This window comes from Agelaius phoeniceus, chromosome 4, assembly GCF_051311805.1.
Source record: "Agelaius phoeniceus isolate bAgePho1 chromosome 4, bAgePho1.hap1, whole genome shotgun sequence".
Taxonomy (NCBI): domain Eukaryota; kingdom Metazoa; phylum Chordata; class Aves; order Passeriformes; family Icteridae; genus Agelaius; species Agelaius phoeniceus.
The window spans coordinates 25,142,688-25,157,933 of NC_135268.1; the positions used below are offsets into that span (position 1 = coordinate 25,142,688).

The window sequence follows — 15,246 nt, forward strand, 5'->3', positions numbered from 1 at the left end:
GATAAAGATGCCAGCAGAAAGGTCAGGACAGCCGACTGAGAACTGAGTTTTGACATGGGTCAAATAAGAGCAGGTGACCAAGCTCCTGTAGGCTGTAAAATGGAAACCCTAATATCACTTGTACTTGGCAGGGGAAGGAGCCCATTTCCCCCAGGGGTTTGTATATGGGGCTCTCCAAGCACAAACCAAAGTCTCCTCACCTTGCCCTCTTTGCTGCCAGCTTATTTAGCTGCAAGTATATAAGCTCCCCAGGGTACAAACCTCACATCCTCCCTGCAAAACCAGCTCCCTGGCACAGGAACCACTGCTCTGTGGGGGAAAACCTCATTATAGCTCTTAACCTTGTGCCAGCCCAGGATGAAGCTCCATCCACCCCAGAGAGCAGCAGGAATTGATTGCGTACTGAAGAAGCCTTTAACTAAATGATGAACTAAAAAAGGGTCCTTAGCACAGGATTAACGTTATCAAGGCTATAAAATAACTGAATATAGTCCCATATTAATTGTTAAAGGAAAGGAAAGACAGAAAGGTATGGCATTAAACATTGATCTGCACTGGGCTTAACCACTGGCGGGGTGGACCTGCTACAGCAGTGTAAGTGATTTCAGAAGGACTGGTCCTGACACATTAAATATTTCATGCTAACTGCTCCAAACCCCTGCCATCATCCAGAGATTTTATTAGCCTCACAAAGTTATGGGGGCTCCTTAAGATGGTGTTTTACTGCTTTCTTGACAAAATAATTAAAACGAAAAACATTTAAAGGAGAACATTAAGCAGTGATTGGTGGTTTTTTGCACAGCTCGAGGGATGGGGAAATGAGATAAATTCTACTGTGATCTATGGCAGATGAAAAGCCTGAACCCATAAGCCAAGCTGGGGCTTGCTGCCATTCAAAGTCAGGGACACACACATCCTCCCTGCATTACCCCTTCTCAGCTTGATTGTCTGTTCCTACTCCTGCCCAGCAGACCAGCTAGATTAGCTCACCAATCCAGCCAAAACCCAGCTCTTTGCAAAGTTAATTTTTGGGGCTAGACGAGCTTGGTGGGATTTGGAAAGGATGAATTAACAAGTAGATACACCCAGCAACACCTTCCACTCAAATAATAAAATTCCGCTGAAAATTGAAGCCCTGGCTGCTTCATGGTGCTTTGCAGAATTGCACAAGCAGGACAATGTAAAAATTCCCAAAATCTGGAAAAAGAGGGAAGTCCAAAACAGCTTACGGCTTTCCTCCATTGCATTCCTCAGGCTGTTGTTGTATAATTCTTCCAAATGTATTAAAACTAACCACAGAAACCTTGCAAACTGGAAACAAAACCTGTTGTTCAGTCCAAACGACTTGGAAATTGTTTTTGTTTCTCAGAACACCCACTGAAAGGTTTTCATCTGTGCTTGAATAAAAATCGTTTGCTTTGGCTCTAACAAGAAGTTCAGATCTGTACTCTGATCTAGCAGTGAGATTTCGATCTGAGCTTGCTTTCAAAATCTCCAGGATGTGCAGGAAAGTAGTGGGAGTCTGGTCACACTCCTGACACTAACATTGACTTTATACAGGACTTTGGGGGAAAAAAATGCTTTTTATAAGGTTTTAAATGTCAAACAGAGCTGCATTTTGCAAGATACTGAGGCTTACATTGTATTTCAATCCTATTAAGTGTTAAAGTATCTAGTTAAGTCTGGCCTCAGCCAGAGCTTGAGTCCAACAGATGAACAATTCCCATTCCCAAACTTGGGACAATGTAGGAGGTATTCTTTTGACTATACCAGCAACTCCTCAATATCAGAGAAGTATCTATTTCTCTGCCTTTAAAATGTGAAAAAGACTGGGATGTGGGTATGACTAAATGACCCATAGAATTTCTAGTGTTTAAAAGTATTTCCACGTGATATCCTTCAAAAGTCCTGATTAACACAGATACTTACATGATGGGCTTGATAAAAGTGCCATTATTTTTGGAGCAGGATCATAGGTGATAGATCAAATGTGCATATATTTCATGTGTTACTCATTAATAGACTAGAGCACTATTACTCAAACAACTCTAAGCTAGAAACTTTCCAACTGAGAAAAACTATACAGAATAATTTTTTGGCATAACATGATTTGGTTGCTACTTATAGAGCACAATTAATGGTTAACAGAATGAGAAATACATTAAATACACTGTCCTTACTGCATTAATGCTTGCATTGTGATGCAATTTTCACTGTATTAGCTTAATCTCTGGCTCCACAGCTACATTTGCACATGTATAATGACTCCTTGAAAATCTATTATGACTTCAAAGGCAGCATGCACTGAAAAGACAACTTGACATCTTCTCCTCAAAGATGACTAATTTTAAATAAACTGGAGTAACAGTAATGAAAGTATTTATGCATTTAAATTTCCAAGGAAAACACAATAAACAGTCCCTTTCCCACAGGAATGATCAGAGTATTTCCACCATAAAATTCCTCTTCCATGCACACAGTATAAAAATTAATAAATGACAGCTGTACAAACTAATAGAGAGAAGACATATTTTCTGGTGGACAAAATTGTACTTGACACCTTGGCAAAATTCTGTATTTGGGACAAAAAGAATTTCCCTACAGCTGTGCCTAAACACAGAAGAAAGAGCAGCTGAGCCTCCATGTGCCTCAGGAGTTCACCCTGACACAGAATCTGTTTCAGAATCCAGCCCTGGATAAGTTTCATTAAAAAAAAAAAAAATTAAAACCCCACAAATGTAACAGGCCAAGAAGAAGTCCTGCACCTGCAGTGCACATTTTTTACGATTTCTGATTACGAGTCAACCTCCTTTTCTTGAGGCTGTGGCCTTGGCAGCCAACAGAAACAATCTTTTAACTTGACAGGAACTTTCCCCAAAAAACACAAAAGACACTAATGCTGGTTCAACCCTTCCCCTTGCAGAGAGGCACCATTTCAGGGTTTTTCCCCCCCAGATGGAGATAATTAAGAGAGCTCAGCATCCTCTGCAGCCAGCCTTTAAGGAGCAGGTCCCATCCCCTCTGTCCCTCCTGAGAGGAACAACTCTCTTACACCAGGCTTCTGTAAATACAGGATTTTTCTAAGCATGGAAAGCCATGAATCTCTGAAGCCTGAAGATCTCCTACCCCACCATGAGGAAGCAAAGGACAGATATGCCAAGTGCAGAGTCACGACGTTCCTGACGTTTCCAAAGTCAAGGGATGAAGCAATCAAAGGAAGAGCTCTGTGCAGAGGTATTGATTCCCTGACGGGTTTCAGGGCAGCCTTGCAGGGACAGGGGCTGGCAGAAATGAGAAGCACTTACACACTGGGCTGGTTTCGAACTCGAACCGGCGGCTGAAGCCCCCGTAGCCAGCAGCCGTCCGCGCCCGGATCTGGAAGACGTACGCCGAGCCCGGCTTCAAGCCGTCCGCCGTAATCGCTGTCTCCTTGGACTTGATGATGGTGTAGCTTGTCTCCTGGTCCTTTTCCCAACACCCCCCCGAAAAGCACAAAGTTCAAACACACACAGAATGGCTCTCAGAGAAGACAGACTCTTAACAACCCCCAGAGAAACACAACAAAAGATGACTGAAGTATGCATTTTGGAGGATTTCTGCCTCAAAACCCCCTCCCTCTCTGAAGGTCCTTTCTGCAATACAAAATCTGAGATCTGATTTTCTCTTTTTATAATCAATGATTCTGGGAGGCACGCAACCAACATCTGCAGTAGAAGCAGCTTTCCCCTGCTCAGGATGTACATGGCCTGGGGCAATGGAAAGGTTTATCATACAAAGATCAATCCCAAGGCACAGGGAAGATAAAACGAGTCCCATCGCCTTAAAAAAGGATTTTGATTTACACCAAAACGGCTTCCCAGTAGTGTAAGTAGGCCTAAAAGAGAATAATATATTACACACTATACAACTTTATGCCTGAATTTCTAGAACCACAAATTAGACCTTGGGAAGAGAATAATAAACCGAAACTCCAGGAAAATACCTAATTTTTGCATGGTTCTTTTGAAGCAATGAACTTGAAGAAAAATTGCTGAAATAAATCTTCATCTACATCAGTTTCTAATGTGAAACAGTTCCAGTTCTTTGATTAAAGTTTTGTGGAAATGCTAAGTAATTACTCTTAGAATTATTTACTGTAACACATAATCTAGACAAGAGCTCATAAATTAAGGTCTACAAATTTGGAGACTGCTTTTTGTTCACCATATCTTCTCAGATCCAAATTATTGTGAGTTAAACCAGAGTTTTTAGTAGTTCCTTACCAAGATTTCTGGATAGCTCTTAGAATCTGAGCTAATTTTTCTTTTTTTTAATTTAATGGCCAACTTCCCATTGACAGCAATATGCCTGGCTAAGGTGCTAGGAATTTCTTAAATTGTAAGATTACAAAATTTCTCAATTGACGCCTGTTTTGGAGAAATGTGTATACACACACACACACACACACACATATAAATATATGTGCCCTTTTTTTCTTATTAAGGAGTGATCCCTCGTACAGGAATGCAATCTAACAAAACTCAGTTTCCCCGAAAATTTAATATAAATGTTCTCGTCCCTTGGAAATGAATGTGAATTTACCCTTATGAAGGACTGAAAACTGAGAGAATATAAATTATAGTAGCAACAAAGAAAAAGGATTAATGGCAATATCCCCAGCCTATCTCAACTACTGGTTAAAAGCAGTAAGCGAATATTAGGTCACATCTTTGCCTGTATGTCAGCCAATTAACTTTTCAATACACTGTTGGCTTCTGCAAACACTTGGACTCTTGCGCTTTTCTATGGAAAATACAAAGCTTCACTCTCAGCCTGAAGAAAATAAATCAAGATAGCATAAACTTGAACTGGCTGGAACTATCTCTCCACAAAGGACTCACTCTTGAAGAACTATTTGCTGAAGCTATTTGAGACTAGTTCTGGACTACAAATGTAACATTTTAAGTCCCCTCTCCTGCCAACTTGTTTGAAAACAAACTAAGGAAAATGAAGAAATACACATTTTTTTTTCACTTTAATTATTTGCTTTATCTTTTTTTTTTTTGTTGTTGTTTCTAAAAGCTGTTCTTCCCAAGCCATTCCATGGTAAGGATTCAATGTACCCACAACAGCCATTCGAACAAGTTAATAAATAAATAATTAGTGATGGATTATTTCCAGAAACAAAATAACCTGATTCTTGCATGTACCTTAATCTTCAGCCCTATTTAAGTCACTCACATATCTATTTCACAAACTCCCTCATCTGCAAAAATATTGTTAATTTTATTTTGATGGAGAAGATTTATGAAATTCTTTCCCCTGTTTGCATGGACTGCTTGAGCAGGTCCTTCCCATGGTCAGAGAAAGAAGACAGAAGGAGTAAGGATCTAATCCTGGTCCATGTTGAACAATTTCACCTGGATCACAGATAGACCTAATGGAATATCTTCTTTAAAACAGAAATTCAACCCCCCTAAAAAGTGAATTGTGACTCAATTTCATTATTTTCCTCTTGTTTTCATGTAGAAAGCCTGGATGTTTCTGAGGAAAAAAGGACACCTTACAATTCCAGCTAAGGCAAAAAAAATGCTATTCAGTCAAATCCTGAAAACCTGATTTTTGGAAATCTAAGATTTCTAGAGATTTAAGGCCATATCACTCAAAATACAAGTACTCAAGATATTTGATAAAGTGCATTTGTAACTGTTTTCATTTAAACAACATTAATTTTGCAGGAAGATAACAGGTCACCATTTGAAATGAAGACTAGGAGGGGCAAGTTTTGTGGGGAGACTGCTTCCCTTTAAACTAAGGGAAAGAGCTGGAAAACCCAGGCAAGTTTTAAGCCAAGACGCCCTTCTTCATATCTGCACATGCAGTCTCTCTCCACAAGCCCCTTCTCCTCTCCTTTCACAGTGGATGGAAAATCAAGTGAGAAATTGAAATACCAAAGGCAAAGTGTTTTGCCTGATGTTTCTGGGAGGAGACAGATGCTCAGTCCCCATCCCCTTCTATTTTTAACAAATGAGCGGGCTCTATCTTAATGTGATAAGGCTGGAGAGGAATCTGACATGCGGATTTAATGTATTTGTTCAAGAGAAGTGGCACACTAATGGAAAACAACACCCTCATTTCAAGTCTTCCTAATCATTTACTGCAAAATCAATCTGACATTGATTTATGCATAAAATCTCTCCATTCCCTTCCATGACTCAAATAATAACAACTAAAAGAAGAAAACAATAAAGAGAAGGTACTTGGGAAGCTGAGCAATCAGTCCATCACACCTTTTCAAAATATTTGATTTCGTATTCCAGGATGATGCCATTGGGTCGATCTGGCTCCTGCCAGGAAAGGGAGATGCTATTTTTAGTTATCTTCCCTTTTTTCACAGTACTGACTGGAGAAGGTGCTGCAAGACAGGAAAAAAACAGAACAGACGAAAACCATGGTTAGTAAGATGGTCTGCCTCAGCCAAAGTCAAACTCATCAGTGCATGCTCAAACGCAAGGCAATCCCGAGCTACTGCAGATCAGTGGGGTCTGTTTTCACCTTGGTAGCATTTGCTCATTTTTAACAACTTGGATTTGTGGTAGCATGACCACCAAGGCAAAGTAATGACATGAACTACTATCACATCAACCCCATCTTTTCAAGCAATTTTCAAGCACATCAAACCCACACCTTCTCTTTTCAAATGTGTCAGGGGTCTGCGTTATCAGAATTACATCCTGATTATGCTTTGCTTTCTTTTGCCTGCTTTCAAGGCATATATTTTTCAGAAGACCTTAGATTACATGGGCTCCTTAACTATTTTTGGATTTTAAGTAGTTTAAGCCCAGGCATCTTTCAGCCCCTTCCTTTCAGAAGCAAGGAATATTACAACCTTTATAATTCAATTGCTCTCCATAAATATCACTGGGGTGTTGCAGGCTCACATAGTGATGCTAATTCCTTGCAAATGGCAAAAGATTTTAATGGCAATCACAGTTTGGAAGTTCACAGTGTGCTTGGGGAAGCCACAGCATGAGAGCAGCCATACAAGCTCTGCTCATTATTTTAAGATGCGGCCCTGAAAGGTTATCTGCTCTTTGCAGCACACATGTGCATCAGAAACAGGCTTGATCCTTTGTATTCAGTCCAAGGTCTGCAGAGACTTTCTAAGTTGTGGTTGCTGCCCCCCTGCCAGCTCTCCAGCAGAAGTTGCTGTGGGCAATGCAGCCCTGACACCCAGGTGTTTCATGCCAGTGATTAGGAAACAGCACTAGGTGAAAAGAAAAGGGGACTGGAGAAACTCATGGTCTCCCATTTGCAGGGCCAAGAGCAGCTTCTCCAGAGATAAGAACAGGCCATGCCTGGATGAGGGACTTTAACTCACCCTCCTGCAAGGATGACAGGGGGCCTGAGGAGACCCATGCCAAAGACTTTTGTGGCCATATGGGGAATGGAATGGAATGGAAAGAGCAACAACCACATTTCATCTTCCAAAATGTATTTGGAACTATAGAAAACCACTTTTTTAATATGCACGACTAGCTAATTATCTTAACACTATAAAAAACCCCAACCCATTAAGTAAAATAAAGACAACAAATACAATAATTTTTCCAGGTCTGATTTTAAGCCAAAAAGTAAGGGAAGAGCTCCAGACAATTATTCTTGGACTAAAGGCTAGCAGTAAGACTTCTCTGTTATAGCAAATTGCCACATCTCAGTCTTGCTTCAGCCCTAGTTTTTTACACTCCTGTTTACTTTCCCCACTTGGCTCTTGAAGGATGCTGAAAGGTGCTGGCTATTTCCATACTGTTTTCTGCTGGAGAGCTGGCATCAAGCTGTACAGACACTGTTTGCTTTTTAACTGTGCATCCACCACTGTGCTCACAACTGCTCCACTGAGCGAGTAAAATCCACTTTGATTTGAACCACGACCACATTGTTTATGCAGGCCCTGCATGGTGATCACCAACAATTGTTCATCTGCAAAAGTCACCTTACCCCTCCCTGACTGACATCCTCTACAAGTTTTTGGGCTATGTGAGGGCAAATAACAACCTAAATACAAACTGCTAATCTGGTAAAGGTATTTCTGTTAATTGACTCAGGTGCCTAAATTTGCACTGTGGGTACATGTGCACAGCAAACTGAGTTGTGCATCTGAGATACAAGATCTGTGGACACGTGTACAGTCAGATATATTAGCTCAGACAAGATGGAGTAGGGAGCTCCATCAAAATAGAATGAAGCCTCTTCTGATGCAAGGGAGCTACATAATTTTCAGGGCCATTGGATAACAAGTCTTGCTGTGTGGTGATGGTGCCAAGTAAAAGGAGATTGTACAATCCTCGTTAAACAGATGATACTGCTCACTGACCATTAGCCACTCAGATGCTACCATGTACAGGGAGGAGCCACCAAAATACTCAAAAAAAGGGTCCTATGCCCCCTGGGACTGGTCTCCAATGCCCCCAAATCCCTGCAATGCCTATCCCATGCTTACCGAGCTGGCAGCAGAGGTCTGGTGGGATAGAGAACAACAGTGCTGAGCATCAAACCATTTTAAACTCCTATTAGCAAAAGTAAACTTGAGAAGAGCAGTGAGGGGAGACCTCAGTTCTCCCTGGAACTGAATGCCTCTCAGGAAGGTGAAAATCATGCAATTCCCAGTATCAAAATCACCTGATCAAATAGTGGATTTTTCATCCATTTTATTGAGGTTTCCTGAAGTGTTTATAGGACTGAGGCTCACAGGTGCTTTACAGCCAAGAAAACAATGTTAGTGCTCCCAAACACTGCTGCAAAACCTTTCCCTAGGAGGTTCAGGGCAGTTCAGCTCTCCTTTATGTGCACCTGCATAGTACAAGACAAAATGCACCACCAGCCAACACAAACACACCCATCAAATTTCCTACTCCCCTAAATCAGAGCATTCCCTTCAAAAAGCATGTGCAAAAAGCTTGGCTAGTGAGCAGCTACATGGACTTAAATCTCTGGGTGTGCAAGTCTCTAAAATGTTCAATTGTGGCTCACAGAATGCTCTGCTCTACCAGGAAATGGATGGAAGATAAGAAAATTAGTAACCTGACTCTCCAAGTAAATTAGAAGAGGAGTAACCGTATCCTTTTTGAATCTCCTTCAAAAGAAGTGTTAAAGTGTAACCGTGAGATAAAGTCCAATTAAGTAAATTCAATAAATCCCAGCGGTGCTGGCGTGATACAGCAACCACTCTGCATCCTCAATGCAGAGAGATTACGATGCTCTGAAGTGAAGGAAGGAAGGTATAAGTATTTTAGAGTTTTCTTTGTCAAACAAAATGTAATTCAATCCAGGCAAGTGGACAAAGTCTGCAATCATTCCATCTTAAAAGCCTGCAACTGGATACTGTGCTATATGATCTCAGAAAAATAAAAGGATTACTTAAGACTTGCTTTTCAAAGGTCACTGCTTCTGCAAGGGCAGCATCCTCTCAGTGGAAAGAAGTCAAACCACAGAGCCCTTCCATTTGGAGTACAACATGCAAAAAAATAAATTCACGTAAGAGTCAAGATATATAAAGCTGTAATATCCCATGTTTCTTGTGTAAGCAGACAGAAGTCTTGTTCAAATCCCTGCCTTGACACAACAAAAGGTGGGGTACATTGTGAATTGTTCATGTTCTGCACCTATGCATTAATTTCTCAACCACACAGTCAAGATCAAAGAGGGATATTACATCATTTATGTTTATGTTTGCCATTTATGAAAACAGCCATGCATGTGATAAAAGCAAACAGAAGATGTAACAAGGTGTGAAATTGCCAATGTACATTTTTGCTTTCCTGAGACCAAAAATTAATCAGGAAGCAAAAAAAAAAAAAAAACAAAAACAAACAACATAGAAAACTGATTCTTCTTTTTTTTTTTTTTTTTTTTTTTTTTTTTTTTTGTTGTTCTCTTTCTAACATATTTTAGGAAGAGTAAGGGGACATACCAAATAAATAAATAAAAGTTTCTACAGAAGACACATCATTAGTCACATCTGAATAACTACAGGAAATTATTTCAAGAAGAAGAACAGACTTTTTAGGATAGTTGTTCCTCTGCAACCTTTGATAATGACATTAGCACTGAATTAGCCATCTAGGCACCAAAGGCCATATTTACAACATACTGTGCTGTGTCCCACTAATAACTAACATACAGTAATGCTTAGTGGAATAAAATGCTAATTATAGTAGAAGAGAAGCCAATGTTATCAGGTGAACAACTACTGTACCAAGACAAAACAAATAATCCAGTTTCTACTTTTCATGGTCTATCTAATGCTCTCTGCAGGCCAATTACTTTTGCCTTGGTATTTTTCACTCTGGCAGAAACAACAGCTAATGGTTCCCCATTTTACTCAGTCCCAAAGCCATAACCTTTATCTGTTATTATATAACCAAACAAAATGTTATAATTAATGCACTTAATAAAACCAGGTAAAATTGAAGAAAATAAAACCTGTATTAGAAGAGTAACCACAAGACAAGCAACTCTGGTTTCACTTCAAAAGCCTGGTATATTGTAATTTTTCAGTCAGTTTCTAATTTCTTTCTCAGGCCTTTGGTGACTTCAGCATTTGAAGCAAGACTTGCCTTATTTACCAAGTCACACTAAAGGCATTGCAAAATTGCAGGTGGCTTCAAGCAGTAGGTTAATTAAAAAATATAGATACGTCAGTTAAAACAGGAACACTGAAAGGGGAAGGAAAAAAAATGCTTTCACTGTATTATCTCTGTATTTTCACATAGGAACTTTTAAGGCAGCACCCAGTGGCTCTATTAAGGGCAGTTTTACTGTGAACATTACACCTGGGTCAGAACTTAGGATTTAAGTTATAACTTGTCTTTCATGCTGCAATTTTTCATATCCCAAAGTGCACTCAAATTTGTCTGATAATGGATTTCAAAACTCTTTGTCCCTTGAGAACAAAGAGTTGCAAACCATACCTGGCTAGTTAGGCAAACAGGCTGGGCCCCAAGTTTGTATGTGTTTGCAAGTGTTTTTGAAATCTGAGTTCAGGGAATGAAAGGTCCTTGTACTAAGTAGCATTAAATACTATTTCTATTCTATCTGAGATCTTTCACAGGACTTCAATCCTGCACAGGCCCTAAATAAGGCAAAGAGGTAAATTTTAGCCCCAGGATTAGACAAAATCCAAACACCTTGCACAGTAGGAGCTAAACCCTAAAACATCGTTCATATATGGAGATCATTTTCTTTTGAATGATTCTTCAAAGCATCTCTTGTGTAGATGGGGACTTCATGTTGGTCCTTTTCACACACCAAATATCAAAATGAGAACACAATCTTCAAGCTGCTTTGGCAATGGCTATATAGCATTTCTTCACAACCTCTATGTTCCAAGATGAGCCCCTGAGGTGCCAGGTCTTAGATCTCATTGCAGTCTGAATGGACATTTTGAATGCCTCTGAAACCTGAGGAGCCCTGACCTGCACCTTGAAACAAAACAGGTCAAACAAGAGAGAGGAACCCAAATGAAGCACTCCATGGCCCTGACAGAAGGCAGGGCCCCATTTCTGTAATATGAATCCATGACTAACCCAAGCAACCAGATCTGTCTCATTTGACAAGGGGTGATCTTTCAGGTGGCTCCCATCCTGGTTCCTCTAAGATTCAACACAGCTCCTTAATCTCGACACCAGGACATGACTTGACACCCAAGCTGGTCATGGCCAAGGTGCTCCCAAGACCTTGCTGCCTCCCAGCTGGACAGAAGGTTGAGTTCATGAAAAGTGAAACCCCAGCTGGTGCCTAATTGTGTTGAAGAGCCTGTTCTTTCTTTGACAAAGCTTTCCTCAGAGAACTTCTCTCTAGGCTTCTAATCCTAGGACCTAAGACACCAGAAAAACCCCTTTCCTAAAGGCAAAGAGTGGAGTGGGGATGCTGTGGACACTATGAACCAATGCTTTTAATTACCAGCACTCCCACTACAGAGAAGTGCTCTTGTGTTGGTAAACACAAACCAGGGAAAACACTTTCAATTCATACTCACATTAGAGAAATAACAGAAGTAATCTGCATGCAATTTGCATTAGCACAGGGACGATGGCTCATCTTTTACTTCTGATCTCTGTTAACAGCTCAGGAGATCTGTGTGGCTATGCACCAATGTGGTCTAAGGCCTCAAGATTTACTGTGCAAGAACTCAGTGTTCTTGCAGTAATTGAAGGGGGAGGATAGATGTGTGCACACTAAATTCAGTAATTCAAGGCTTTCTTTTCTCTGAGTATCTCCTAAAGGAGCTTGCAAGAGAATCAGCAAAAAGAAAAAACAGAGGAAACCACAGCAACAAGCTAACATCAACTGATCCACCCATAAGGACCTACTGCTTCTTATGGTAAATCTTTAGATGAACACTCGATATTTTGCTACTCCTGTAAAATGGTTTTAAAAGAACAAATAGCAACAAGTGCCTTGCTGCATGTGAAAAATCACTACTGAAACCCTTCCTGCAATAATCTGTGTTATAAAAATGTGCCTGTAAAATATTCTTTGCTATTAAGACCAAGTACTGATTATTGACATATAAATTGTGAAAACAAATCCATAGCTTTAAATGTTTGAATGTAGTCTTTTCCTCTTAATCAAAATATGTTGCTAATTGTGAGACAGCAGGACTCAACACATATTCCTTGAAGGACAGTGGATGCAACCAGTGAAAGCTTTGCCATTCACAAAGTATTTTACTGTTAGAGAATATTTCTAAGACTCACCTACTTAAGTGCCTACTTTTGTGGAAGCAACCCAGGAAGGTGTAGCAACAGCTCACCTCTGGCACTCTTCTCTTGCTGACTACATGAAAGTTTCCAAAATTCACCGCTTACACAAAAAACAAACAAATAATTTCTACAAAATCTACCATAAGGAAGTTACTTTGTTTCAGGGCTATCATATATTAAAACTGCAACAGGATTACAAACAAAGCCCAAAGACACCACAAAATCTAGGCACTAAGCTACAGAGCCTTTGGGGTAAGGCTGCCTTGTCATTCCTCATGTGCACACCACCCCATATAGAACAGAGCCAGAATATTTAATGATACCTATCATATATCACTGCCATCTCAAAGAAACACATAACCTTTGGCAAGGCTCTTAAAAGCACGTGATTTCGAAAAATAAATTGGATTCTTGCCATTTGCCTTCTGTTTACAGAGTTGCATGGACATGCTCTCGGCTCCTGCCAATCATGGATGAGAGACGTGAACTCTTAAAGAATGGAAGCTGCCTGCAGATCCACAAAACTTGCAGGCACGAGGCCTGAGGAAAACATGACGAGATACCACAAGAGAAAATTGTGTAATATTAAGCCACTCATCTCAAAGGAGGGGAAGTATTTCCTCCAGCTTGTTCATCAACAAACACATTCAAGTCCTTAGCAGGAATATTGGTATACAACAGTTTTAAGGAATTTTAAGGACTCTGTATAATGAAGGCTACAAAGAGCACCACGATCTGTAACAACAATCAAGGTAATTTTTTTCTATTGAAACCTGGAGGCTTGCAAACACCTGTATTTTGCAGGGTGCAAAGTCCCCTTCGTACAGATACAGGCTGTTTAGAAAAAATTAAAAAAATTGGCCTGACAAGACTGGCCCTGACCATAGCTCATTGTTGGAGAAACTTTTTTCAATCGCCAGGCCTAACATACATTCATTCGTATTTACAGCAGCATCAGCCCTGTGTCCTGCACAGCCAGTTCCTATTAAGCTGCAATTTACTGTGATCCTCAGAAGGGAGAGGGAGACATCAGGGCATCACAGGTTGCCTGGGCTCAGGAAAAAGAGGTGTCCCTGATATCCCTAGCAGGTACTTGGTACTTGCACTCAAGGCCAATGTGTATTTGAGACAAATATTTGTTGGCGCAGGGAAGAGAGCATGAAGAAATATCTTCTTATAGGGTGCAGATCCACAGGAAATTCCAATACTTGATTTTGTTTTTCTAGCGCCTCTCGAAATCAAGATAGTAAGTTTTTCTGAAAGCTGGAGAACAGATTGTGGTTAAGACCAGAGCCAGATTTCTTCACACCACAGAAAAGCTGTAATTTCCCTATATTCCATTAGTGGTTTAGTTGTGAAGCCTAAGAATAAATACTATTGACTTACAAGACTCATAAATTCACTCCTAGCAAGGTGGTAAGGACTCCAGCTCTGATCCATCAAAGCATTTTTGGAAAATGCTTAATTTTAAGTGCATGAGCGCTACACTACTGTCAGCATTTTGCTGGATCGTAGCCACAGGGCTCAGCATTTTGCTGTAGAATTCTCATTATTGAGTACATTTATCAGACTAGCTTCCACCACACTCACCAAGGAGTGCCTTTCCTATCTTTAGTACCCTCATATCTGATTTGCATTTAAGCAAAAACTTCCTTTTAAAAACCACATGCCATTAAGAACAAAACAAAGCCAAACCACAGCTACTGAATTAAATGTAAAATGTGCAGGTTCCTGCTCTCTACCATCTCACCTTCTTAATTCCTAAATTGGCTCCTTCCTTTGTACAAGACTTGCTGCGTCCTTTTTCTAGCTGTTATCAAACCCTAAACCCAGCAAATTCATAGACCATTTTTAAATTGTGTGGGAAATTTCCTTCTCTGCTAAGCCTGCCACTCTGTATGATAGAGCAATCAGTCTTGCTGATGAATTCTAACATTAAAGCCAAATTACTAAACACTCTAGTGAAATTAGGGGCTGCCAAATTAATTCCTTATGTTTCCACTTGAAGAACAGCTACTGAAGAGGTGCATCAGGTCAGAGTGAAGAATAGCCAAAGTGCTTAACACCCACTGTAGCTTGTTTTTGACTTCCTGTGGTGTTTGGTCCCTCTGAATATCACCACTGTTCTTATCTCACCTCTCATTCAGAAATGGGAGAACAGCATGAGCCCACCACTTGTCACAGAACCCTGAGCTGGTCACAGCTTTGCAGAACCACAATCCAGACCTCTTCCATAAGTGAGTTCCCCAATGAAGACTGGAAGGCTTGAAATAAAATTCTTAAAAACAAATAAAATATATCAAACAGGTAATACTAGATCAAACCCCTAAATCAGTAAAACTTCAAAATTACTAGAGCTGAAATGGAAAGGTTTATGTACCTGTGACTATATATAACCCTTGGTTTGAGACTGACAGTGGCTTTTCTGGATCAGAGCAAATGCTGCCTAGGCTTCAACTGTTTTTAAGGGACACGGCAAACAAATAAAAAAATCTAACAGATC

At 40.2% G+C, this 15,246-nt stretch overlaps 1 protein-coding gene across 15 annotated transcripts in view; it reads right to left on the reverse strand.

Moving 5' to 3' along the window:
* EPHA5 (EPH receptor A5) overlaps nt 1-15,246 on the reverse strand; it is a 193,557-nt gene that overhangs the window by 45,148 nt on the left and 133,163 nt on the right. For all 15 annotated transcript variants that reach the window (XM_077177134.1, XM_077177132.1, XM_077177133.1 and 12 more), the window contains 2 exons: nt 6,270-6,394; nt 3,306-3,465 (listed from right to left, as the gene is read on the reverse strand). In XM_077177134.1, the coding sequence (XP_077033249.1) occupies nt 3,306-3,465; nt 6,270-6,394 (285 nt within the window). The remainder of the gene's footprint in view (nt 1-3,305; nt 3,466-6,269; nt 6,395-15,246) is intronic.